We start from the raw sequence: 24,875 nt of genomic DNA, 5'->3' as shown, positions 1-24,875 counted from the left end.
TTTGGTGGTTCTGTCATTTTATCCCTAGTGTTGTGATGCAGAGCAAAACTTCAACTTACACTCTTCTCATTGTCCCTGTAGGAACAGAATCATATGAGTCTTGGCTTTTCATTTATTTTAATTCTAGTTTCTTTGACAAGTTTGCATGAGCTAGAATGAATACAAATACTGTCAGATACTGTGAGTCTTCTGTAACCTAAGAGAATACTGGCATGGTACAATCCATCTGTTTTAGTGCCGTCAAGAAGACAATCTCCACACTTTCAAGATCCTCATCTGCAATTTCTTTGTCAGTTAGCAACCAGTAATTACATTCATGCACTCAATGCATCAGTGACTGCCCAATCAACAGTGCCATGTGAATATATTTACAGGCATAAATTAATCTTATTCATGGATAAATAATTCTCACTCTTAACTGTATTTACAGCAACCGCCACAATAATTAATATAATGGAGAAATTACTTCAAAGTAATTTCCTAATGTGTTTGTAGTGCAGTCAGGTCTGGCTGTTTCTGGATAAAAACCAACTGTTAAAACAGTTATGAAAGAAGAGACTTCAGGAGTGCACAAAGACTGCACTGTACCTGAAACATGCTATTGCTTGATAGTGGCTCCTCTAGTAAATCCATCAGAGGCCCACCACAATCCTGCAGGGCCTGAAATGTCTCTCACAAGGAGAAGCTGAAAGCTGGGTCTGTTTAGTCCAGTGATGGGAAGGCTCAGGGATATCTCTGCTGTTTGTGTACAAATATCTGAATGGAGGGCACAAAAGAATATGCAGCCAGGCTATTTTCAGTGTTGCTTTATGACAGAGCAAGAAGCAGTGGGCTCAAACAGTGTGAAACACAGGATGTTCCCTGTGAACAAAGACTTCTTCACTCTGAGGGACCAAGCACCAGTGGGAGGAGATTGCCAAGAGAGGTCTTGGTGTCTCCATCCTTGGAGATGTTCAGATGCTGTCTGGACATTTTAACATTGTCCTGTGCAATCCCTTGGATCACAAGATGACTTTTAGAGGTCCCTCCCAGCCATAGCTGTTCTAAGATTCTGTGAACATAGTTAATATGGTAGTAATCTTAGTAAGAATTATGCAATTTCAGCTTCAGGGTTTTTTTTGAAAAATCCGATATTCTCAAAGGCCACAGAGTGCTGGCGTTCTTCCTCCACCCTCCCATCTTCACTGAAGCAGTGTACTGAAAGAAAGGCTTCTTGTATCAAGCTAAATTCTTATTAATATGTTATCCCATCAACCTTTAGTACTTAGGCTGAATTGCAAAGTTTTAGTGTGAAATCCTTGTGTTTTAAGAGTAGGAAAATATCAAAACCTTTCAAGTTCAACTGCCCAGAAGTTACTACTATAAACTGGAATTTTGGACTGATTTTTTTTTTAATGCCCGAAGTCCCAAAGCAGATGGTCCTTTCACAGAGCAACTTGATACTTAAGAACTGTGATTTTTCCACGTACTTTTAATCTGACAGTGCTAAATCAGCCTTTTTCAAAAGTATTTTGTTCCTAGTATTTTTGGAGGGGAGGCATTATCTAAACCATACATCATCTTAATTCATTGTTCTATGTTTCCTTTTAGTTAAAAACTAAGTACAGAGGAAGTTATTGTAGGACTGAGATTCAGCCTTCCTGTACAGTGCATACAGCTTTCACAGTAAAAGCCATGGATTGAGGTGGAACATGAAGCAGTGCTTACAAAATTCTTTTGCTTTTAATGCCACACAACACTTTACAAGAACACCACAAGCCTTGCTGAGTAGGATTTAGGCTGGTTAAATTAATGTTTGAACTCATAAATTTAGGTTCATTTTTTTAAAACTCTTAAATTAGGTTTGGGGTGGGGGGTTTGTGTTTTGGTTTTGGGTTTTTTAAAATTAGTTCTGGTGTTTTGTAACATAATTCTTGCACATACATACCTTACCACATTGTCAAACACACAAATTGAACTTAAAATACATTTGGTTTTGGTTCCAGAAATACCAAATACTAAGCTCATTGAAGATGTGTGGAATCAGCAGGTGCTTTTAAGTGTTAAAGTACAACATTTCATAACTCTGTAGGAATTTCTGGTTTTCCCAGGGAAGTCTGGGATCTGGGTAAAGAGGACAGATTTGAATACACTAATGCCTATACTTTGTAAGAATGCTAGATCAGCTCTGATAGGAAGCTTACAGTATTTCCAGTGTCTTGAGAGAATTTAGGTGACAATCCATGAAACAGGGCATCCCGGTAAGTGCTAATCCCCATCAAAACTGAACCGCCTCCCGTGATCCAGTGCACTTTGTCCCTGTTAGGAGTTGTTCAGTTCAGCAGCACTGGAGGGTGCCCATTCTGCAACTTGATCAAGGTGCAGTGATATAAAAAAGTGCTACCATTTTAATCACAAGGATGAATCCCCAAGAGGGCTCTGCCCTACTGCATTTCTTACTGTTGCAGAAGCATTTCCTATTAAAGATAGATTTAAGAGATGTAGTATCTTCCTTACAGAAAAGTTACTGGACGTTTTTCTTTCAATTTTATATATCAACATCTAAAACATTAAAAGTAACTTTTTTAAAAGTTTCAAAAGTAGCTAGAGTACTGCCTGAAGTGCTAGTAAGCCATGCTGTTCACAAGGATGTGCAATCCAACTACACACTAACAGTATTAAAGAACATGCTGATTCGCATCTCAGTTCTTGAAAGTGTAGCCTATTACCTAAAGTTGGGTTTTAGTCACTCAACTTCATTTATTTTTTTTCAGACCAGGCTGCTCACAGCCATAATTATTTGTATCTATACACCGAGGCACATATTTGTCCTTCTAGTGAAATTTCTGGTGAAATATTTCATTATATAGCAAATCCTGGTTTTAGTGGCTTTACCAGCCTTTTATAATCTAGCCAGAGGTGGGTGAGAGACCTAGCATAAAGAACGAAAGTTGTTATAGAAAACTGATCATTGATCATTGCTGCTCTTTCAGCATAGGGCCCTAGAACAATATATCCATTAAAATGTTGAGTTCAGCTGGATGTTTCTTCATCAAACTCCTTCAAAGACAAATTAATACTTTTCCATTTCTGAAAATCCATTTGTGTCCCTGTTTCAACATCCTCTAGTACAAAGCTTCTGATTTTGATCACTGGTAGATTATCAAATATCTTGTACTTCACTATGATCCCCCAGTCATGCTGACACTCAGTATTTCGGCAATGCATCTTGCTTTTTTTCTCAAAACCATCAAATTGAGAAGGTTTCCTGTGGGGCTTTGTTGTATAACGCTCCTTGAATGCATCACCTAAGACAGTATGATGAGATTCCTGAAACACATGCCAGAAACACTTAAGATTAGAAACAACATTCCTCATTTTTTCTTGTCATTCCCCTTCCCTTCTCTAATACATATTCTCCCTGTTAAGGCACTTGCTGTCATCCAGGAGGCTCACCTTCCAGCCTCTTTGGCTCATTGCTCTTTTCTTTCCCCATTCATGGAATACCAGGTACTAGAAGGACCCAGACCCAGGCTCATTAAAAAAAAAAAAAAAATTACTGTGTATCCCCAGTTACCAGCTTACACACATTTGAACTTAGTAAGCTTTTTAAAAACTGTGTTTGCAGTATTTGAGCCATGTCCCTGAAACTAAGAGAGTAATTCAGACAATGGACAAGTTTGAGAGACTCCTGTTTCCCATGACAGGTCATGCAATTACTTCAGAGTGGTAGAAAAAATAACCCTAACAAGATGAAGGAGTTACAGTTATTGTTTATAATATATATAATAAAATATTAAAGAAATTAACAGCCTTATTTGAAAACATATTTACAGTCTGAGCTTAGGTCTAAAAATGATAGATCCTCCGAAAATGCAGTTTGTAGGGACTATTTAGAAACTGAGGTGTTATTTTCAGAGTGCTAAGCAAACACCACTTACTGAAGAGTTTTCTGAACTCTTGGGTCTATTTGCACAGGTATAGGTGATAAGCCAGAAGCACAAAATAGAGTAAAAGTCAAAGGTGCTTTAGATAGCCCTTGTTTTTTGTCAAAGAAATGTAACCAAGTTTTCACAAAGGTGAGCTATTCCCAACTCCTTGCAGAGTTGGGAATAACTCAGCTATAGTGAGCACCCTCTACATTCCAAAAGCAGCTGGTAAAAACAAACAAAAATTTGGCAAGGGCCTGAAGGCAGCCATGGCAATGCTCAGCTGTGGCCTGAGGCCCCTCATCACATTGCATCTGCACTTTTCAGAGAAGTGCAAATAGAAGCAGCTTCAAAAGAACAAAAAAGGAGAACTATAAAGGCTCAAAGTCCTCAGAAGAGCCTCTCTTCCATGATCACCACTTTCTGTGTGTAAAGATTATTGCCTTGTTTTTTCTACAAAGAAACGATGCATGTTCAGAAAGAGTACAATCATAATGTCCCCAGGACATACAGAGAAGCAATGTGAACTGCACCTACAGAATGGAAAACAAAATAATACTGAAGAACTGTAGGGCTTTTCTTGTGAAACCATGATTTACCTTGTTTTTCAAAACTCAACTTGACCCATAAGACAAGGAGTTTGTAAGCTGATCCCAGTACTTTGCGTAGATAATTTTCAGTCAACAGAAATTGTGGGAGAAATATCTCAACAGCAAAGAGACTTCCCTCTGATGCTAATCAGGGAAGTAAATATACAGCAGTAACTCTAGAAGGTTATGTAGTTGAAGATCGGGGGTTTTTCAACAAAATTCATGAGAAGGACTTCAGAAGGGCTTCAGGAAAACTGAACTGATTCCTACTGCATCCCGTATTTGTACACCTTGGATAATGTCATATTACATCATATCATATCATATATCATATCATATCTCATATCATACTACTAGAAGTAGTCTCAACTGTTCCTGTGGTTTTCTGATTTACTCAGAATTTCTATTCTCCTCCGGTTTGCACAAAATAACCACTTCCACACTGATAAACAATGCAGTTAGTTCAATAATATTGACTTCCCTGGTGATCATGGATATAGGTTCCTGTACAGAAACATACCTTTATAATTCTGATGTCATCTGTACTGCAGACATATGCTTTGCATTTTCCACACAAAAGATTTTTTTTCCCTTCTACTATTTCTTGTTTTGTTTTGTTCTTCCTGGAATCTCGTACCATCTTTTCCTTCATTTGCAGGCCACGTATCTGCAATAAATAAATAAAAATCAAGATCATTATGAAATGAAGTCCCACTGTCAGCCTAAATGTGACTTTGGGCATGTAACATCTAGGAACCTATTACTTAAAGCACACAAAATGAAACACACTAATGTTCTGTCAACTCATACAAAGACAGAACAGGGTACATTTGTCAATTTAGAATGCAGGGCTAGAATGAGACTGTGTGATGAACAGCTCCCCTCCAGTCCCCAACAGCCCCTCTGGTCTTAAGGCTGGTATGTCAATGTGAACTTTTAAGACATTTGAGACCCAAAACCCAATTAACGCTGCTGCTCTGGGAATCTCATGGTTTGGAAAGAAAGAACAAAGACCGCCGAAACTGCAGGCAGAGAAAGAAGGAACAACGCACAGCCTGTAGCTGAGAACCAAATGCAGAAATGGAATCCTCCAAGAAGAAGTAGAGGCAACTGCACCAAGCCTTGGAGGTAGGAGAAGAAATGTTGTAAAGACCAGGGGGCCTTGGGCACCCTTTGTTGCACAGCTCAGTCTCTGAAAGCTTGTCTGGAAACAGGGTGATCTGTGAGTCCAAGGGGGTAGGGGAAAGCTCTGTTAGTTAGCTCTCCCATACCCCCTTGGACTCACAAATCATGAGTTAGTAGTACCTGCCACTGGCTTATTCCAGGCTTCCCTGAGCCCTGGGGAATACCACTGACACCAGTCACCAGCTGTATTTAACTACAGTCACTCCCACTCTCTGGGCCCAGCCACTTTTTTAGCCAGCAAAGACTGCACCTATGCAAGCCATGAACAGCCAGTTTCTCCAGGAGAATGCGGTGATAAATGGTGTCAAGGTCCTTACTGAAGTTCAGAGAGACACCAAACACAGCCTTCCCCACATCCACTTAGCCACAGGATGTGGCAGGCCACACCGTCGCAGAAGAAAATCAAGCTGCTCAGGCAGGACCTGCCTTTCTTGAACCCTTCCCAGGTGGGCCTGATCCCTGGTTGTCCAGTACGTGATGGATAATACACTTAAGGTGATCTGCTCCCTAATGCTCTCTGGCACCAAGGTCAGGCTGATGGGGCTGCAGTTCCCTGTATCCTCCTGGTCCGTCTTGTAGATGAGTGGTCACACTGACCAACCTCCAGTCACCTGAAAAGTGCTGAAAAGTGGATAGATGAGCTCTTCCACCAGCTCTCTCACTACACTTGGGTGGATCCTGTGTGCCCCCATAAAATTGTGTGTGTCGCAGTGGTGTAGCAAGTCAATAACCAGTTCCTTTTGGATTATGGGGCCTTCATCCTGCTCCCTATCTCTGTCATCCAGCTCAGGGGGCTGGATATCCTGAGAACAACCAGTCTTACAGAGGCAAACAAGGCATTAAGAGCCTCAGTCTTTTCATCTTTGTCCCTATGTGAGATATCCAATAAAGAATGGGGATTTCTCCTTAGCCCTTGGTGATGCTCCATATGAATATCCAGTTGGGATTTGGCCCTCCTGATTTTCAGCTGCAAAACATCACAATATCATTGTATACTGTGCCCAAGACGGCCCCAAACACTTACCCATGAGTCCTCTTTCCATAAGCAACAGGTTATAAATTCTACCTCTCACTCTTAAGTTTTTTGCAGTTACTGTACAGTTGATATTCACAAAATGGCAGTACACAGTATCCCTTCTCTGCTGACCTAGCCTTTGTCAGAAATCAAGTACAGTGAACATTTCCCTTGGGTTATCACTTGGCCCTCATAGAGCCCTAGTAGGTGAAGGTTGATACAGATTATGCCTTTAAAATTTGAGTACGAAAACTGCACAAATCACAAACCTTTCTTGCAAATGTTGTTTCATCCCAGTTCTGTAGCTTTTCAATAGCTGCATTCATCATTTCTTCCTTGTAACTGTTTCGTTTTTCATTCTCAACCACTTCTGTCTTGCTTGTCACAAGGATGCACTTGCTGTCTCTTGCCCTTCCACGACCTACACAGCAACACATTTTTACTCTTAACAATCTGTGCAAAAATGGCTGCTCTGCCATGAGACTATTAAGCACCGTCTGTATGGCTGCTTTTGTTTGCAATGTTCAGATTCAGACAATTCTGAAGAGCATTCTTCAAAAACAAACCAGAACAAGATAACCCCTTCCAGGTATCCTCATGGATATATGCTAGCCAGTACTATATTGCCTGCTTCTGTGGCCTCCCTGTGCTGAGTTCAGGCATGCTTTAAAATACAATTTTTGTGTAGCACCTTGCTGTCTTCTTGTCATGTAAAAAAAATGTAAAGGAGAAAACTTCATCCTAGTCTTTCTTAATTAGTTTTCAGCCCTGCTAATTGATGTCTAAAAAGACCCAAAATCCCCATATATCACAAAAACCTAAGGAATTGGAAATATTGTGCTGACAAGAACACAGACAACAACAGCAAGCACCTTCTCTTCTACCTGACTATGCCTACTGCCTGCCTGTTTATTAAAGCTGTGACACAGGCAAACTTCAGGGATCTCATACCAGCTTAGCAGTATTTCGGTTATAAAAGTGTTCACACTTTCGTTTGAGCTTTTACTCCACAAAAATCATGACTGTATGTGGTTTGAAACTGACATAACCTCTCTTCTTTGCATCTTTGATGGCTTCTTAATAAAAAACACTGTCCTTTCATCCATAAAAGTCAATTTTGGGCCAATTATTTCATTACAAAACACAGATGAGAAGGTCGCAATACACAAACCCTGAAAGTAGAGTACAGAGTAAGTACAATGGAAATCACTTCACATTAAATTATGATGTTAACTGCTTGGGAAATAGGAAAAATATTGCAGATGCACCCTTAAAAGAGCAGGCAGTTTTATGCCACTTAGGAATGTGAAGCAGAAATCAGTATTTGGTGTGGCTCTTCATTCCCCTCTACTGGCCATACTGTAAAATTACCAAATTTAGGGCCAAAGTCTCAAGATTTCTCTGGACAAGCAAGGAAGAAAAACTCAGGGTGTCTTTCTTTTGGTCCTAAATATTAGAGATCTGCACAGGTGAAGGCCTCATGTACCTGAGAGTAGCTGGGTTGGTAATAAACCACCAGGCTGGGGAAGGCCTTCAGAAGCCAAGGCAATACAAGAAATTCCATTGCAGCAGTCCTTTGTAAATTGTCACAGAATGATTTGTAATATTTCTGACAACAGTTCTTCTAGCCATAGTTCTGCTTATATGTAATTGTGAACTTGAGGTATCAGTTCTCAACAGTTCAATAACCTTGTGCAGCATGGCTATTTACCTGTTGTCAGTCAGACAGCAGCAAGGACTTGGCTCTGTGAACAAATTTATCATGTCCCATCATTCACTTGACTTTGCTCTAAAGCACACAGAAACAACAGCAAGCCATGCATGTATTCCTACAGTATTTCCAAGATGCCATTTAGTAGCATTTCATGTCCATTTCTAGGCCAAAACAGGCTTCTACAGAAATAGCTCTGAAATTCCATACCTCTGACTTGGATCATTTTGGTGACATTTCCAAAGTATTCATAGAGCACCACAAGGTTGCACTCGGTAATATCAATGCCTTCGTCAGCAACAGATGTAGCAATTAGCAGTCTGATGTCTTTGTCATTTCTGAATGCATCTAGTACACCCTTCTGCATTGGCAAGGTCATACCTACAGTACCAAGAAACTGTGTCAGCAAAAAAACACGGAAGAGCTCCTTGAGCAAGATACTACATTTGCTTTTACTTAAGTAATTAGAAATTAGTACATCCTTTTGATCTGGAAAACTACTTCAAGTTTAATATGGAGCTGGGTGTACATCATACCTGCTGACCAGGGAATCCTATTGATGTGTCACAGGAATTATCAACCTGGGAAACACCATTTTAAACACAACACACAGATGATCTTTATTGGAGACACCCATGCAGCCTAGTTAGTTAAAACCCAACCTAACTCTGAACTTAAGCCATAGGTAATTCATTTCAGCTGTAGCTTATATTCTATCTTAAAATGTCTTTCTGCCACCAAACACAAAATAAGAGAGGGATCTATAAAAGTAACAGAGATAATATGAGAATTAATCACAAGAAGATATGATAGTGAAGTTTCTAAACTGCTTTTGAACCAGCAGAAGAATCATGCAGAAAAGTATTGTTCACAGTGCTACTGCTGGCTTTAACCAAAGGTTCTGGACAGAAAATGCAAGCATCTCCTTGGGATCTATTCAAGGTCTTCCCAATATGGAAGAATGCAAGTGCAAACCTGCATGACCTTCTTCTGTTGTAAGGGCACATAAGATGAACACAGCAGAACAGTTTTAGCAGCATAGCCACCACTGGTTTAGCATATCTTAGTGCAAATCTGCATACCTGTTTTCTGATCTCTTCTTCCTTTACCCATCAACACATCTGGCTTTATATGGCTAAGAAGAGGGTTTCCTTCTATCCACTTCTTCAAAGCCTGGAGAGCAAATCAGGGAGTTAGATTACCTGTGCAGATGAAATGCTAGTTTGTGATAGGTAGAAACATAAAGGCTGGCTAGAGAGCAAGCAGCCTTACTGCTAAAAATTTTGCATTTTTCTCTTATAAAATAACAGGTCACTGAATTGTACACCTCCAGCATCAAAGGAAAGTAGTTGCTATTTACAAACTGGGCTTCCACTACACAGTGACAGAAGCACATTCAAACTGCTCTTACAGAAGAACAAAATTCAGGCAAGCTACTGAAGGTTTTTAAATCTAAAATGGAAAGCTGACAGCAGACGCTTGGTGTTGTTAGTTTGGACTTTAGCATGCTTTTAATTTTTTTCTGGTCTGCAATTCATCCAGCATGTCTGAATGACAAGGATAGAAAGGGGGGCTGGGTCATTCAGCTGATAAATCTGTTTACAGTAGACAAGAGCTGGTATTTCCAGTAAATGTTTTAATCTATTCGTGCTAATGATTAGCAGCACATTAATGTTAAGCACAAACCTTTTCTGGGAGCAAGGTATTGTAAGGGGAAAAAAACCATCATCCAGCCTAGATTTTTGTATGAAATAGACCACTGATAAGAAGAGTCCTGAGAACAACTGCTGCACAAAGTTTTTCCTTTGTCTTGATCAAAAACAGGTGCTAGGGCCCTGACCTTCTTTAGGGCTATAGGAACCCTTTGAGAAATGTATAAATACCTCCTGATGTGCAGTCAGTAATGGAGTAGAGCTGCTGATTCGTAACACCACTACCTTAAAGCCAAAACTCTTAAAACAACATTATATTGTAACTCACTTTAGGCTTAAAATAAAAATCTGATGGCTTAATGATCAACTACAACATGTAGTTAGACGTCATGACAGACACCATAGCTGTACTGTAGTTTTCAGAAAAAGAAAACTCACTCATCCTGCCTCAGAGCATCAGGGCTTGGGTAGACACAATAAAATAAATTAGAAGGATCAAATACATGCACATTTTTCTATTTCAGATCAAAATGGGAAAGGTAATATGATGACTCATTTTATTTTCCCACTTCCCATTTTAGGAGTTTTAAAAACAAATGTCATACAGCTACTAAGGCTCTTGTCTTGGCAAAGAGAATAGTGCGAGTCTCTGGGTTATAGTGGTATGCTTCATCCAGGATGCAAGCAAGCTCTTCCAACTTTGGATTCTCATTTGACTCATCTTTTGAAAGAGCATTCAGCTCTTGTTCTTTCTCTGAAAGAAAAAAACAAAAGGTTTCTTGAAAAATTTACCTTTTTTAATGCAGAAAGCAGAATTCCCACACAAACCTACTTTCAGACAGCACACACACACATTCTCTTTAGCTTATTTTTTTATTTTCTATTCCATTTTTTCAGATGCAAGCAGGGAAATCTGTTGGTTAAATGCAACAAAATCCCCAGAAAAAGAACAAATTATGAATATCTCACATTTTGTAGCAAACTTTCATGAGAATTTCTGTGATATACTGTGTATCAAAGACAGCAACAAAACAAACTCAGCTCTTGCACTATTTCTTCTAAGAAAACAACTGAAGCTCAAGGGGAGACAGACCAGTGATTTAAAATTGCAGTCAACACTGCAACACACCAGACCACAGGCTGGAATATAGCCTACTGCTAACTAAATCAGGTCAGAGAACAGTGACAACCTCTGACTTTCAATAAGAAGAGTACAAGGGCCACCTGTTTCTCCCCAGAAGACTGGCACTGGCCAGCAGGTGAGGCAGTGCACCGAGCAGTGTATGTTGGCTTATCTAAGGCTACCAGCACCCATGATTGTAGACCATCCCCCTACTTGTGGGGCACAGCCATAAGGGCACTGTTGCCTTATCTCCAAGACAGGTATCTAAGAGCTTATTACAGCATCCAGCTACAATTATTACTATTTTATCTGCTTCTGCACTACAAGCTTACAGTCCCAGAAATTCAGCCCCCCCGCACTTGCCCTAACACTGCACTTGCACCCATGCAGTCACCACATCTTCTGGAAAGTGCACTTGCACCCATGCAGTCACCACAGCTTCTGGAAAGTGCAGCTTCTGGAAAAACAACTGCACCTACTCTGAAGAAAACATCTGGACCATCCTGGTCCAGCTGGAAGACCATAAGCTCTCATCTCCCCTACAACTGTCACAGGTACTGTGGGAAATACCTTGAAATTTCTCCGTCAGCTGCTTCTCTAACTCTGTAAATGGTCCGTTTTTTACATTTGTGAAAAATTCATTTAGGTAGGCTAAAGCATCTTCAATGCGGGCATCTTCACTGATAATGAGAGCATCGTTGAATTTCTGCTTGGAAAGAGACACAAGCATTTAGGCCTCATTTCCCATGGGGTGGGATGAACACAGATTTTATTTAGCTAGATTAAGTGTTGCAAACTTGTGGTGTTCTTCCATTTTCATGACAACACAAGCACTGCAAAGTCTCCTCTGCACTAATCTGTCCCTGGTGAGTATCACAGAGACAGCTCTTAGCTGCCTTATGCTTTAGCCTGTGTCAGCCTGCTGCAGTCTTCAACATCCTCACTTAGTGGAGAGGCAAGCACAGATCTCTTCACTGTTGTGACCAGTGACAGGACTCATGGAAACAGCACGAAGCTGAGTCAGGGGAGGTTTAGGTTGGATGTCAGGATTTCACCCAGAGTGGCTGGGCACTGGAACAGGCTCCCCAGAGAAGCGGTCACAACCCCAGCCTGACAGAGTTCAACAAGTGCTTGGACAATGCTTTTGGGCTCACGATGAGCATATCCTCTGCGGGGACAGGAGCTGGACTCAATGATCCTTGGAGGTCCCTTCCAACTCTGCGTATATTCTACAAATCTAAATAGGACAATTAGCTCAAAGTCTGCTTCTAGGTGAACTTTTAACAGAAGGAACAGAATGACTCTAGCTCTGTATGGAAGGAAAGAGGATACACACTTACCCGCAAGTGTTCAGTACAAATGAAAAGGTCTCTACAAATACTGCTCTCCTTCTCCTTGTCTTCCAGTTGCAATAGTCTGCATTTCTTCTGAGTGGAAACTATCCACTGTTCATATCTCTGTGTTCCAAAGTAATTCTTGTTGATTTGGGAGATGGAATCTATTAAAGGAGAGAAAAAAAAATTGTTCCTCTTGATTAACAAATAAAAAGCATTAGCTAGAGGATAACACATTTCCCACTAATATTGGCTCTAAAAAGCCTAATCAAAAGAACAGTTTTATGATACAATCACAGAACTAGTAAGGTTGGAAGGCACCTGTGGAGGTCTTTAGTTCAACTCTCTGCTCAAAGCAGATCACCTAGAGCAGGTCACTCAATTCAAATGGGCTTTGAGTACTTCCAAGGATAGAGAGTCTACAACTTCTTTGGACAAACTGTTCCAGTGTTTGACCACCTTATGGCAAAAAAGTTCTTCCTGTTGTTTAAATATTTCTATTTGGGCCCATTGACTGTGCCCATTGCTGCTTGTGCCCCACCTCTGGGAACCACCTGTGACTCTGTCTTCTTCACTCCCTGTGTTTCAATTTATACCCAGACATTAGCCTAAAATTAACCCAGTACAATTCAACTGAGGAATGTGTGTACACACACACATCTGCAGGGACTTAGTAATAAAATCAAAGCTTATCCTGTAAGAAGCCTATGCTATTCAAAAAAACGGCATGCTCCTGGAATTACCACCTGCTCAACAGTTTATATTCATTCACGAAATAGTCCAGAAGCATATTGTCCAGGGGCTGTCCTTGAGGCAGAACTGGGCAGTACCTCTTTGCTGCATACACACTCTGCCTGAATGCTTCATGGCTACAGTAACCACAGGGTCCACAGAAGGGAAGTCACTGCCATTCATGCAAGAGGAGCTGTGATGCAAAATAAACTTCAGAAGTGTTTGCTTAACGTAACACACATTTTGAAAATCTCTGTTCTTTGATCAGCCTTCTTGGGTTTGGGTTGTTTTGTTGGGGATTTCTTTGGTTGTGTGGCTGTTTTAATTCTCCTTCTTGCCCCAGAATATAATTCACTCTCAAATATCTGGGAAGTGGAGGGCGGGGGGTAAATCTAGAACTGACGTAAACAGGTTTAAGGCACTGCAGTCAGTGTGCAAAAAACAGTCTAAACACAGACAACGTCCTTTAATCTAGAACTGGAGAGACCAAGGCTGATCCTGAGCATATCCATTCATGCAAGGGGGTCTCTGCTCTATACCTCCTTCTACTCTCCATTTTTTTTATTAATGCCACTTACTGGACATCACTTAGGAACTCTGCAAAAGCAGAAAAGATCAATTTATTTCTGAAGGGTTATAGAATTAATCTGCTAATCATGAGAACCATTTTCTTTTCACAATCATACATCTCCTCTCTGCAAACCTTCCCACCAGAGTAGCTCCTGAAGCTGGAACCCTACTGACAACTGTTTCCTTTCTTGGGCAACCATATCCTCTTTCCAGTGATGTTTATGTTGCACAGATCCTACCCTGAAACATTACCTCAAAGGCTTTTCAAAGGAAAATAATGGAGACCTGGTAAAAAGTGGAAATAGGAGTACCCAGAAGCATAAAGAGGACAGAATGGCCACCAGAAAAAGTGGCCAGGGCAACTCTAGAAATAAACTCAACTCCAAGTGCAACTTGGAGACCAGAGAAAACACAAGTAGTGTCAGAGCAGCAAGTGTGAAAATTAACTTCTGCTGTAAGGGAAAAATTACAACATTCAGAGTAATACCACTGTGACATTTCTTATTTTCCTAACAGAGACAGATTGGGTGTAGAAGATTTGGAGAAATCTTTAAATAAGAACACACAGGTATTACTCATAAAAGAAATCCAGCCCGCTGCATTTTGAATGCAAGCCCTTTTGTTTCAGATTCTTTAAACTCAGAAGGATCTGACACTGTCAAAAACACACTGTTTTTAGTTGCATGTGACAGACTGAAATTCAAATAAAAAGGTTTATGATTGTCAAACTAATCAGGTATAACAGGAAAATATTGATTCTTTTATTTGTAATCTCTTATGTAGGAAATATTAGTTAAATGCAACTAAAAATTAAAGCGATAGGAAGTGAAAAAATAGTGTCTGTAGCAGCTATAAGGATTCACACTGATTTAATCAAATACTGAACTGCAATACAGGCATATTACAGCATCTTACCCACTGAGTAAATCTTCCTCATCAACACTTCTGTCTCAGACATCAGACCTGAGATAATGTCTGCAAAGTGATTCTGAGCTCGCATTTTAACCCATCTGATATCTAGAGAAGAGAAATGTAAGTCAGTGTACTAAGTAAAACATTCCCTTGGGAAGCACAGAACAAACTCTTGTCTAGACGAATGCTACACATGGTGCTCCATGCAATCACAATCAAGTTTACTGCTAACGAGCACTCCAGGTGCACAGAAATAAGCAGCCCCCAGTCCTCACTGGCAGACCTGAATAAAAACTAGAGCTGGTGCATCAACAGCAAAGAGAAAATATGCCCAAGTGGGCACTGCCTTACTGCAGGACAAGAGACTGCAAGCCTCAGCTTCTTCCAAGCTAGCAGGGAAAAAAGCTCCAGCTTAGTTTTAAGCTTTTATCTTAATCTAAATAAAGGGCAATTTAGTAGCTGTCATAATCACGGTGCTTTGCAACTCAGAGGAAGATAAAAAGGAAGTTTGCTTACGTGTTTCTGGCTTGTTTTGAAACTTCTGCAGATCTTCTTTGTTCTTTCTGACAGTGGATATGGCCTGTATGTCAAGGTAGGAGCAGAGGGTACAGATGTGCTCTATAGTTTCATTAGTGCTCTTGGCATTACCAACTCCAACAGAAGCAGTTAAACCTACAATCTAAGCACACACATGAATAGCAGTGGTTGCTCCTTCATCACAAATGGAATAAAACCAGGAGACATTGTTACCAGTCACCAAATTGCCACCATCTTAAAAAACAAGGAAACAAAACAGGCCAGAGAAGTACACAAGAAGCAGGCACAAATACTTAAGAACCAAATCCTGTAGGTACTCATGCATACTCCAAGGCACTCCAACTTCTAGGATTTAAACTTAAAATAAACTATCCAGCCACTTAAATCCATAACGAGCTGTATCTGTCAGTGCTTGTCATACAAAGGAAGAGCAAACCCACACCCAGACCCATCCTTTGATTCATTAGGAGATGTCTCCTCAGCTGGATGAAAATCTCATGCCAGCAGAGGCACTGGCCCCATTTTATTGGGCAGAAAACAGCAACAGAGAGGTAACAAGGAGATTACTAAATTACATGCTTTCTTCCCATTTCAGCTTTTCCATTTGCTCTCAAGTACTCCAATCTTTGCTATGCTTGATCAGTCTCCTTTGGTAGCTGCAGGGAAGATGTATCATGGGAAAAATGCCTGGAAGTGTCCAAGGACGAAAAAATGCCCCAGATGCTACCATTTCCATCTGCAGCTGTTGCTAAATGGGAGTTTGAACTGGATCAGCACAAAAGGCAAGACCTTGCTGACTGCATTGCAAAACACTTTCCTCTAATGTTTCCACCGCTGATGGGCTGGGCCTTACCTGAGGTAGCTGGTTTGCAGAGGAGTCAAATTTTTGATCCAGGTATCTGGTCATCAACACACTGTAAGGGTGGTTGCCTGTAGTGTTGTGGCACTCATCAAATATCATCAGAGTGAAGACAGAGAGGGAGCTAAGAATCCCTTTCTCCATGCTATTCACAAGAATCTGGGGCGTTAACACAATGATGTCACTGTCCTGTATAACATTTTCTATAGAGATATTTGCAACTGTTTCACCACAAATTCCTTGAACAGAGTATCTGGAAAGAAGATGCAAGAAACAGGGTAAGAAAAAGGCCATGGAAAGCTAGAAAATTGGGCTTTTCAGCAAGGTTGAAAGGCAGCTTCTAAGTTTCAAATGTCAAAGAGTTGGAGCTGGCAGTTTCACCATAGAAGCTGAGAAAAAAAAAAAAGAGCTGAGGGTAAATAACTGGATTTTCAACTACCATTAACAAAAATATGTAATATTTGAGGAATGATTAACTTGTACATTTAAGCTGCATTTTTCAGCTTACATGTAACATCCCTTTCGTGTACATGTCTGGCATCATGGGACTGCTTCTGCCCAGCAGCCTCCTTTTCCCATAGCTACAAGGATACCTATGTGGATATTGAGTAACCAGTTCCCTCAAAATCTGAAGACATAGGTTGTTAATGCCCCTCTAAGCAATTTGCAGTCCCGTCTGAGAGGTGGACTAACATTATCGGACTATAGGGTGAAAAAACAAAGAAGTTTGGGTCCTTCCATTTAGAAAAGAGAGACTCTGAGAATGGCAAGAGGAATCCCACTGCTACTGCCAGGAACTGCCTCAGCTTTGGAAGCAGGTGTGAAAGGAGTCTCAAGAGAAAGTATACCTCACTCTTTCAGTACAGAAATACTTTCACCATTTCCACAGATGGGCAACAACAAGTGCTTAAACTCTCCAGAACCAGATTTCAGACTCTCCAAACAAAGTCTGCTATGGCAATGCCATTCTTGCAGATACTCATCATCCTGATGCTACTGTCACTCTTGTTCACCAGTAAACACATTACATCTTGCCCTAGCCACAGCTGACCAATTGGGCAGTTTATTTTCTGTGGAGGAAGCCACCAGGGAGAATGACACTTACCCACTTCTTTCAAAATGCTGCCTGAATACATTTTTCTGTTGCTCATACACTGGCACTTTGGTTGCAAGGAAGGCAACTTTTGCCTTTCGTCCTGAGGGAACGTTTTGCAAGTGATGTTCACAAATCATAAGTGCCACAAAAGTTTTTCCAGATCCTTCAAACAAAAAACATGAGTGGTAAAGGACTAGTATGAAAAGATGCATTTGTAAGCAGCAGTTTGTCCCATCTGAATGTCTCGTAACAAAGGGGAGCTGACAATGGGGCTGTTACTCTTCCAAACTTGAACACATTCTGAACAGATTTGAATGCGAGCATGTTGTTTACTCAGGTGGGGAATCACCCCTTTCTCTCTCAGAGTCTCAGTCTGTAAAGGCCATTTAGCAGTCACTGGGGATTAAAATCCATTTTCAGTTATATTTTAATTCTTTGAAATCATTGAGTCTGTTTTCCACTCAGTGCTCTCACATCAAATCAGACTATGCATAGACACCAGCTTCCATCCTTCAGACACCTTTCAGCTTCCATCCTTCCCCAGGCAGCCTTGCTCCTCTCCCACTCATTTTCCTTTGGCCCTCAGGCTCGCTGTGCCAGGGCTCTTCTCTGTCCCTGCCTCTGTTATCCCACTTGCCTCCAGAGCTCAGGGGAAAATTACCCTCTCTGGATGTTGTAGGCACTGCAGTAGAGAAGAGAGGGGAGCCTCAAGCTAACTCATCCTATTTTTCCTCCAACTTACAAGACGGATTTATTAAATATAAAGATTAGTGACCGGCTTAAACTGAAAAATCCACCCTGAGGAGTGAGAAAGCAGAAGTTAGAACATAGAAATGAAAGCTGAATGTGCTGAATACAAGCACTGATGTGCCAACAGACATGTCTGGCCAGCATCTGTGCTGCCCATGGTCATTAACTGCAGGGCAGATCTGGATCTACTGCAAGGAAGACAGCTTTGAAATAAATGGCTGAAGAAGTCTGATTCAACCTTCACCATTCCCTATCCTTCACAGCCACATGCACCAAGAGAACTTTTCTAAGAAATGTCTGTCTTCTTACCTGTGGGGGCACAAATCAATGTGTTTTTCCCACCAAAAGCAGGCTGTGCAAGCTCAATCTGGTAGCTCCGAGCCTTCTTTGGTTCATAAACAGATGAAGACTCATAGATGCTTTCTAGGATAAAAAAATGTTTTTGTGAAGAGTGTTGCACTAAAAATGCAAAAAATATGTTGTGCCGCATATAGTTGCAATCTAAAATGATAAAGGTAGAAGAGTCCTTACAGTCTACACAGAACATTCTCTGACAGACAAGCCTTTTAACAGAACAGATGCACCAAACAAGAATTTTGTGTGAGCTTAATGGAACACTTTTGTTACCCCTCAACTGTGATTCATAAAATGAAATAATTTAAGGTCTTGGCTGACAAAGTTCACTTCAGCTGGTCTTTTTTCAACTCAGAATGAAAACACACAGGATTATTTTTTCCTCAAATACATGCACAGGATTTATTTTAGCCTTCTGCTCTACAGACTTTTGAAATTATTACTCTCTTAGACTGTGGTCTTGTCAGAGTGTTTGGACTTATGGAATAGGAACTAGAAATAACTGGTGGAGCAAAATTTGCCATGATAGTCACTGCACAGATCCTTTGCAGTCACATTCAGTTCTCTAAACTGGTTAGTATCAGGTCATGTGTGAATTAATTATATCAGGGAAGAGGTGCATAAACAACAGGCTGGTGTTTGGGGACCTTTTTTGATAATGTGCTGACAGAACAACTTTTCACTAGACATGTAATAAATGAGGGGCAAGCCCTAATATTTGCAACGCCCAGCACACCCAGCATGAGATCCTTTAAACATTAAAACAGTAGACAGCTAAATGAAGTCAGAGATTTGCACTAATTCCTCAGTACCTTCCACTGTGGTACACTACATCTGTGTCCTTCGGGAATCTAAGGAAATGAAAAATACCAACGAGAAACTTTTAAGTTCTTAAGACTTACCTGAAACTGAAGAGAGATTTTTGCTCAGATTATCACATTCTGCTTCTTCAGAAAATGTCATCATGGTTTCAAAGTAATTCTCAGAGGCATCTGTCATTTCACCATCAATGTCTTTGCCATTATCTGTATAAATGGGAAAAAAGGCATGTTATTGATCTTTATGATTTTAAAATGCACTTGCTGTGACAACAAAGTGAAGGAGTTGGTTGCTGGAAGAAAAAGAGTACATAAAATGATGCTGCACATAGGCTCCTTTTCAAGGAAGATGGACTGCACTGAGAATCTTGGGTTCAGAATAACCATGTGTAACCATGTGCTCAATGCATGTGTAACAACTTCCAAAAAACAAAAGAGACAACAGATTGGGAGGAAAGTTTATCCTCTGTGTTTAGTGGCAAGAAATCACTGTGTAGCATGGAATTACCACAAGCATGAAAAACTCTTAGGAATTCAAAGAAGCTTTGTAAATTCAAGATTCTGGTCTCCCTGACTCCTCACCTCCTGAAAGGACCTAGAAATTGTAAGAATATATTCTTTATATTACACAATGATGCAAAGAGAAATTTTCTTTGGTGTTATAATTAATACTGTCTCAAAGAACCATCCCAGGGCCCTGCATGAAGAGTTTCTTTGCAAACAGAACATATGATCACAAAGCACTGCTTTTGGAGTGGAAGAAAAAACACATCTGCTCCATCCATCACAATCCAGCTCCAGAAAGCACACAATATCTGCAATTGATTTCTGGTACCAACTCTTCTTAACTGCCAGCAGTAAAATGTTTGCAATATGGACAATGTTTCCTCAGTAGGCTGACTTTGGCTTCGCTGAGTTGGATATTAGAGGAAACTGCCCCAAAAGACAGTAATAACTTTAACTTAAAAAATACAATTGTGAACATATAATATGTATTGCCAACAGCTACACAAAATAATTTCTATATACATATAGGTATTACTCTTATGTATGATTTAACCTATATTTCAATAAATTTATTAATTATGTATACAACATTATGCATACATAGTAATTAGTTATCCAGATAAGAAATTACAACCTTGACTGCAGTAATAAAAAAAATTCAAAATTAGAAATATAGTTGAAGAAGCCACTTAAATATAGTTTATCCATTCTGCTAACTGAAAAAAAAAAATTCAAACAACCACCTAGGGAGATGGCAAATGTAGATATGAAGATAATACACTTTATCCACTTTATCTAAAATCACTTTTTCAGTAGCAAAATAATGTATTCTTCTCTAAATTCTTCTATGCTGCAGGTTACTTATACAAGTATTTTTCAAGGAGGGAAAGGTAAATTCAATGACAAAATTTGATAATGACAAAATAATTTCAATGACAAAAGCAAAATCTAAGAGAGACAATTTTGCACTTTTACAAAATATGAACATAATTACTTGGGAAGGGCTGCTTATCGATTTCTTATAGAAAAAGGTATGTGATCTGCTCTGGGGATCATAGAAGTGTATCACTCTCTAGACTATCACATTACTAATCATATTTTATCAGAAAATATTGGATCTATCACAACTCAAGCAGCCAAAAAGATGACAAATGAAGAATTAATAACAGAAGAAAGAAGATAACTATTTGGCTATTTTTATGCTTTCAGAGCCTGTTCTGCCTGATTCTCTTTACCAAAGAAAAGGTACCATGCCTAATCATTTGTCAGGAAAAATAGTCAAAAACTAATTTCTGCCTGTTTGTAGGACAGTATTTGTATTTCATTTTATATAAAAGACATTTAAAATAAATTTTTAAAGGCTTTTCTTTTTTGATCACAAAGTAGTCTGATGGTATCCTTCTAAATAAGTCTGATTCTCCTGAAAAAGAAAGAAATTTCTTTCTGGTACAAGAATGGGAAAAGAGCATCATAAAATCAATTCACATTTTACCTTCTCTTATATTCCACAGTTCACTTGCATTGTAATATTCGGCACAATCCAATGCCATCTGAAGACTTTTGGGCCAGTTTTCCTTATCCGAGCGACAGAGGCATTCAATGAGTTTTGTTATCCCGGCTGCCTTGCTTCTGTTTTCACTGATCTGCACACACCACAAACAGAAACTGCCGTAGGTTCTGAGCAATCAAACCCACTGCTCTGTGCTGAGTGGGTGAATTTGTTATCTTCGATGTTCAGTTGAAAACTGCCCTGCCTTCTCAAAGAATCAAAGCCTTACAATAAACTTCAGCCATTTACCCACTACAGCTTCAATTCTGGCAGTGTAGTTACACACGAAACTTAGCTGGGCTATAACAATAGGTAGACTATTTGTTTGAATATTTGTAAATGGTGTGAAACACCACAGAGCTATTCTGTCAATTTCTGCCTCGCAAAGTCTCTCTAATAAACTCTCTCTGCCATAAACCTCTGAGGCTTTCCATTTCAGAATAGGAGAAGTTATGAAATTATAGCAGACCTGTTGCCAGCCATTGTCCTCACCCAGCCACCTGTCACACAGGCGCTGATTCATCCCACAAGTGAGGCAGCCAGCACTTCTCTGAAGCAAAACTAGGCAAATGCCAGGATTTTACTATACCTGAATGATCTCATCACACTCCCTCTCTATCAGGCATGTGTTTATGTATGGCATGATTGCTACTGGATTAATTTCTAGCATTGTTGCTTCTATCCGCTTCAACAGCTGCCTGTGCTGCTCCAGTTTTTCCAGTTTGCTGAAGTCCCAGTTTTCAATTGCTTCTGCCAGCCCAGTGTAACCTTTCAGGAAAAAGAGACAAATCATTACTGCGAATTCAATCTCTAGCTAGAATAGCTAGGAACACGCCGAAAAAACATTTTCTCAGCCACACTGGAGAAATTAAAATTATCTTTTCCTGTAAATTATAAAAATCTAGGTGAGTCACATACAATTTTTATCTAATAAGTGATTATTTTCCTTTTTAGCACTTGTATGTTTATTATGAAAAACCCTGTGCTAAAAGAGCCATAACACCTACAAAAACAAGAAAGAGCCACACTATATCACAGGTCATATTGCCACATCGCCAAGCAACTATATCCATCTGTGTTTTTCAATCATACAATCTTTGGAATTCTTGCATTCCATGATACTCTTCCACAGGATTCCCAGAGCAAGGGACACTACAAAGAATCACAAGATGCTCTGGTAGCCTTTTATTTCTCTGCATTTTATCTTTTACTCTTGTCCTTGGCTCCACCCTCCTTCAAAAATCCCTCCTGTAATGGAGGCAAGCCAGTCCCTGACTGAAAGCAGGACAGACACCTGCAATCAAGACAGTCATCAAACAGCTGACAATACTGTCCTGGAACAGACAGCAGCAGGGAAGCATTTTTAAGGACCTGTGTGATTTGCTGTGTAGGCTTCTGAAGTGGAAAAATGCACATGAGGGTCCCAGAGGAACTTGTGGTTAAACAGAAGGAATTTGCCTAACTTCTTATTTCCTTTTAGAAGAGCAGGAGAGTGGCATGGATACTTACCACCATTATGTTTTTAGTCTAAGTATTACTTATCCCTGCCAAAAAGAAGAGTAATACCAAAGTCTAGTCTCCAGCCCAATTAAGAACTACTTGGGATAGCACTTTGAATCAGAGGGCTAACGGTCTCAATTTTTTGCTGAAGATACACCAAACTGAACACCACCACTAGGCTCAGTTCTGCAGTTCAGAAACCAGGATTATCACATGGATCATCAGGATTTCATCAGGATTTTACTATTATGGTATAACGTTGCTCTGGACCTAGTACTTGCTTTAAGGGATGAGTGGGCTACATCCAAGTGATAAGAACTTTGTAATATTTGTTCACTGAGATAATTATTCATAATTAATGGTGAGGAAATGAAAACAAAAGAAGCTTGTGGAATGAGATGGTAGGGTTCAACATATCTAATAAATCACCAACAAGGATCTATGGCACAACATACATGTAGGGAGGAAAGCTGGCAGATGCTGCTAATTTTATACCTTCTGTTCCATTTAATAAAGGAAACTGGATTAGGAACTTACACATCAAGTAGTTATAGCTACCGTGGAACACTCACCTTTATAAACTACTAATGGTTCGTTACTTCTTGAAACAAAAGGCTTTTAATGCCACTGAGTAATTAAAAAAAATTAACTAATTTAAGACTGTCGTTGAGTGAAGTTATCCCACTCTACCAGGCAATACCCACACACCTCCTGACCCATGTGCCTTTCTGCTTCAGAGGATTTAGCCTCCTTTCATTGTATTTGGTAAGAACAATAGCTGTCTTGTTTCTTCTAGCGGGCGAGTCTCCTGCCAATGAGGCTTTCTCAATCTTCAGAATTGTTCCAGATGCTTCACTTCCTAACAGGCTTATTGCCAGACTCTGTCAGCTTGCCTTTTCCTGCAGCACTTGACCGGGTCTGGCAGGACGGGCGGCTGAGGCCCGGCCCGGGGAGCGGCCCTGCCAGTGCCCCTGCCCGGGCTCTGCCCAGCTCCCGCCGGGCGCGGCCGCGCCAGCCCGGGCAGCGGCGACAGGGCCCGCCCGGGGCACTCACCTGCTGCAACCAGGGCGTCCAGAAAGCCCCGGAGCCAGCCCTCCGCCTCCAGCAGCAGCACAGCATCCAGGAACAGCGCGGCAGCCGCCGTCACGCCCTTCTCCTCCTCCTCCTTGCGGACTCTCTCCTTCACCTCTAGCGAGAAGCCAGCAGAGGACAGGCCGTGAGGGGACCGCGAAGGGGCGAGGGCGGCGGGCGCGGGGGCAGCGCCGCTGCCGGCTCTCACCGTCGGACAGCCATTCCGTCATGTTGCTGAGGATGTACACGGGGTTCAGGCTCCTCTCGATGTAGCGCCTGTAGCACCGCAGGTTCGCCTTCTCCTCCGCCGTCATGGCAAGGCCGCCTGCGTACCGCCGCCGGCGGTGCCGATCCCGGTGCCGCGACCCCGGCCGCGTGTGCGGAGCCCGCTCGAACCGTGGTGCGGAGAGAGCTGGGTGAACAGGGAATGAACCGCCCCCAGGCAGGGAGCGACGGGAAAAGAAACTTCAGCCCAGCAGAAGAATGGAAAGTGAAAGCAGTCTGGAAAGGGAGCACTGGTTTCCTCTTGCGTCTGTCTTCAGCAATAGAAAAAGGGGACTGCCACCCCCACCCCAAGAATCGTATGCTCATGCATACGGTTGGAAAAGCTGTAATCAGGCCGTTTTTGCGGTTGCCAGGGTGAGAAAAAGCACAGCGAAAAATAAGAGTAAATGCATTGGCCTACCTTCTCTTCCCTTTTGTCCTGAGAAAAAGCTGAACGAGCTTTTATGGGCTGCATTCTGGTTTTTGTGTTTTTTCATTGTTTGTTTGCTTGTGGGGTTTTTTCTTGTTCGTTTTTTAAAGGTAGAAACACTTTAAAAGCGTTTAGAAAATGGATGAGGCAGGTGAACATCCAAGGAGAGGGCTTACCAACGGGACAATCCTGTTGCAGGGGAGAAAGTGAAGTGCTGCTAAACATGACAGCTCCACATTCAAGGCTCCCTCTCACCATGTGCTGAGTGTATGTGCCAGACTCAGACAACTGACAGCTACTGGCCCAGCACAAGATTCCTGCTTCCTAAAGCCTGCCAACACAAGACCACTGAGTTGACTCATGGTCTTGTACAGGACAGATGGGGTAGGAGGAGCAGAAGGAGGGGCA

General features: G+C 41.0%; 1 protein-coding gene across 1 annotated transcript; it reads right to left on the bottom strand.

The window, feature by feature from the left end:
* Nucleotides 1-1,703: 1,703 nt before the first annotated feature.
* On the bottom strand, nt 1,704-24,180 carry RIGI (RNA sensor RIG-I). The gene is made up of 18 exons (XM_063180992.1): nt 23,982-24,180; nt 23,756-23,890; nt 21,792-21,970; nt 21,146-21,296; nt 19,231-19,353; nt 18,284-18,397; nt 17,234-17,387; nt 16,123-16,381; nt 15,249-15,411; nt 14,736-14,837; nt 12,525-12,682; nt 11,755-11,890; nt 10,667-10,815; nt 9,492-9,582; nt 8,620-8,790; nt 6,968-7,119; nt 5,019-5,165; nt 1,704-3,309 (listed from the first exon to the last, which is right to left on the bottom strand). Exons 1-18 carry the CDS (start codon nt 24,085-24,087, stop codon nt 3,013-3,015), a joined length of 2,787 nt encoding a protein of 928 aa, XP_063037062.1. The 5' UTR covers nt 24,088-24,180; the 3' UTR covers nt 1,704-3,012.
* Between the last annotated feature and the right edge of the window lie 695 nt (nt 24,181-24,875).

Source organism: Melospiza melodia, chromosome Z (genome assembly GCF_035770615.1).
Source record: "Melospiza melodia melodia isolate bMelMel2 chromosome Z, bMelMel2.pri, whole genome shotgun sequence".
Lineage (NCBI taxonomy): Eukaryota > Metazoa > Chordata > Aves > Passeriformes > Passerellidae > Melospiza > Melospiza melodia.
Note: the sequence above shows the minus strand (reverse complement) of the source record. Positions and strands in the feature narration are given on the sequence as shown.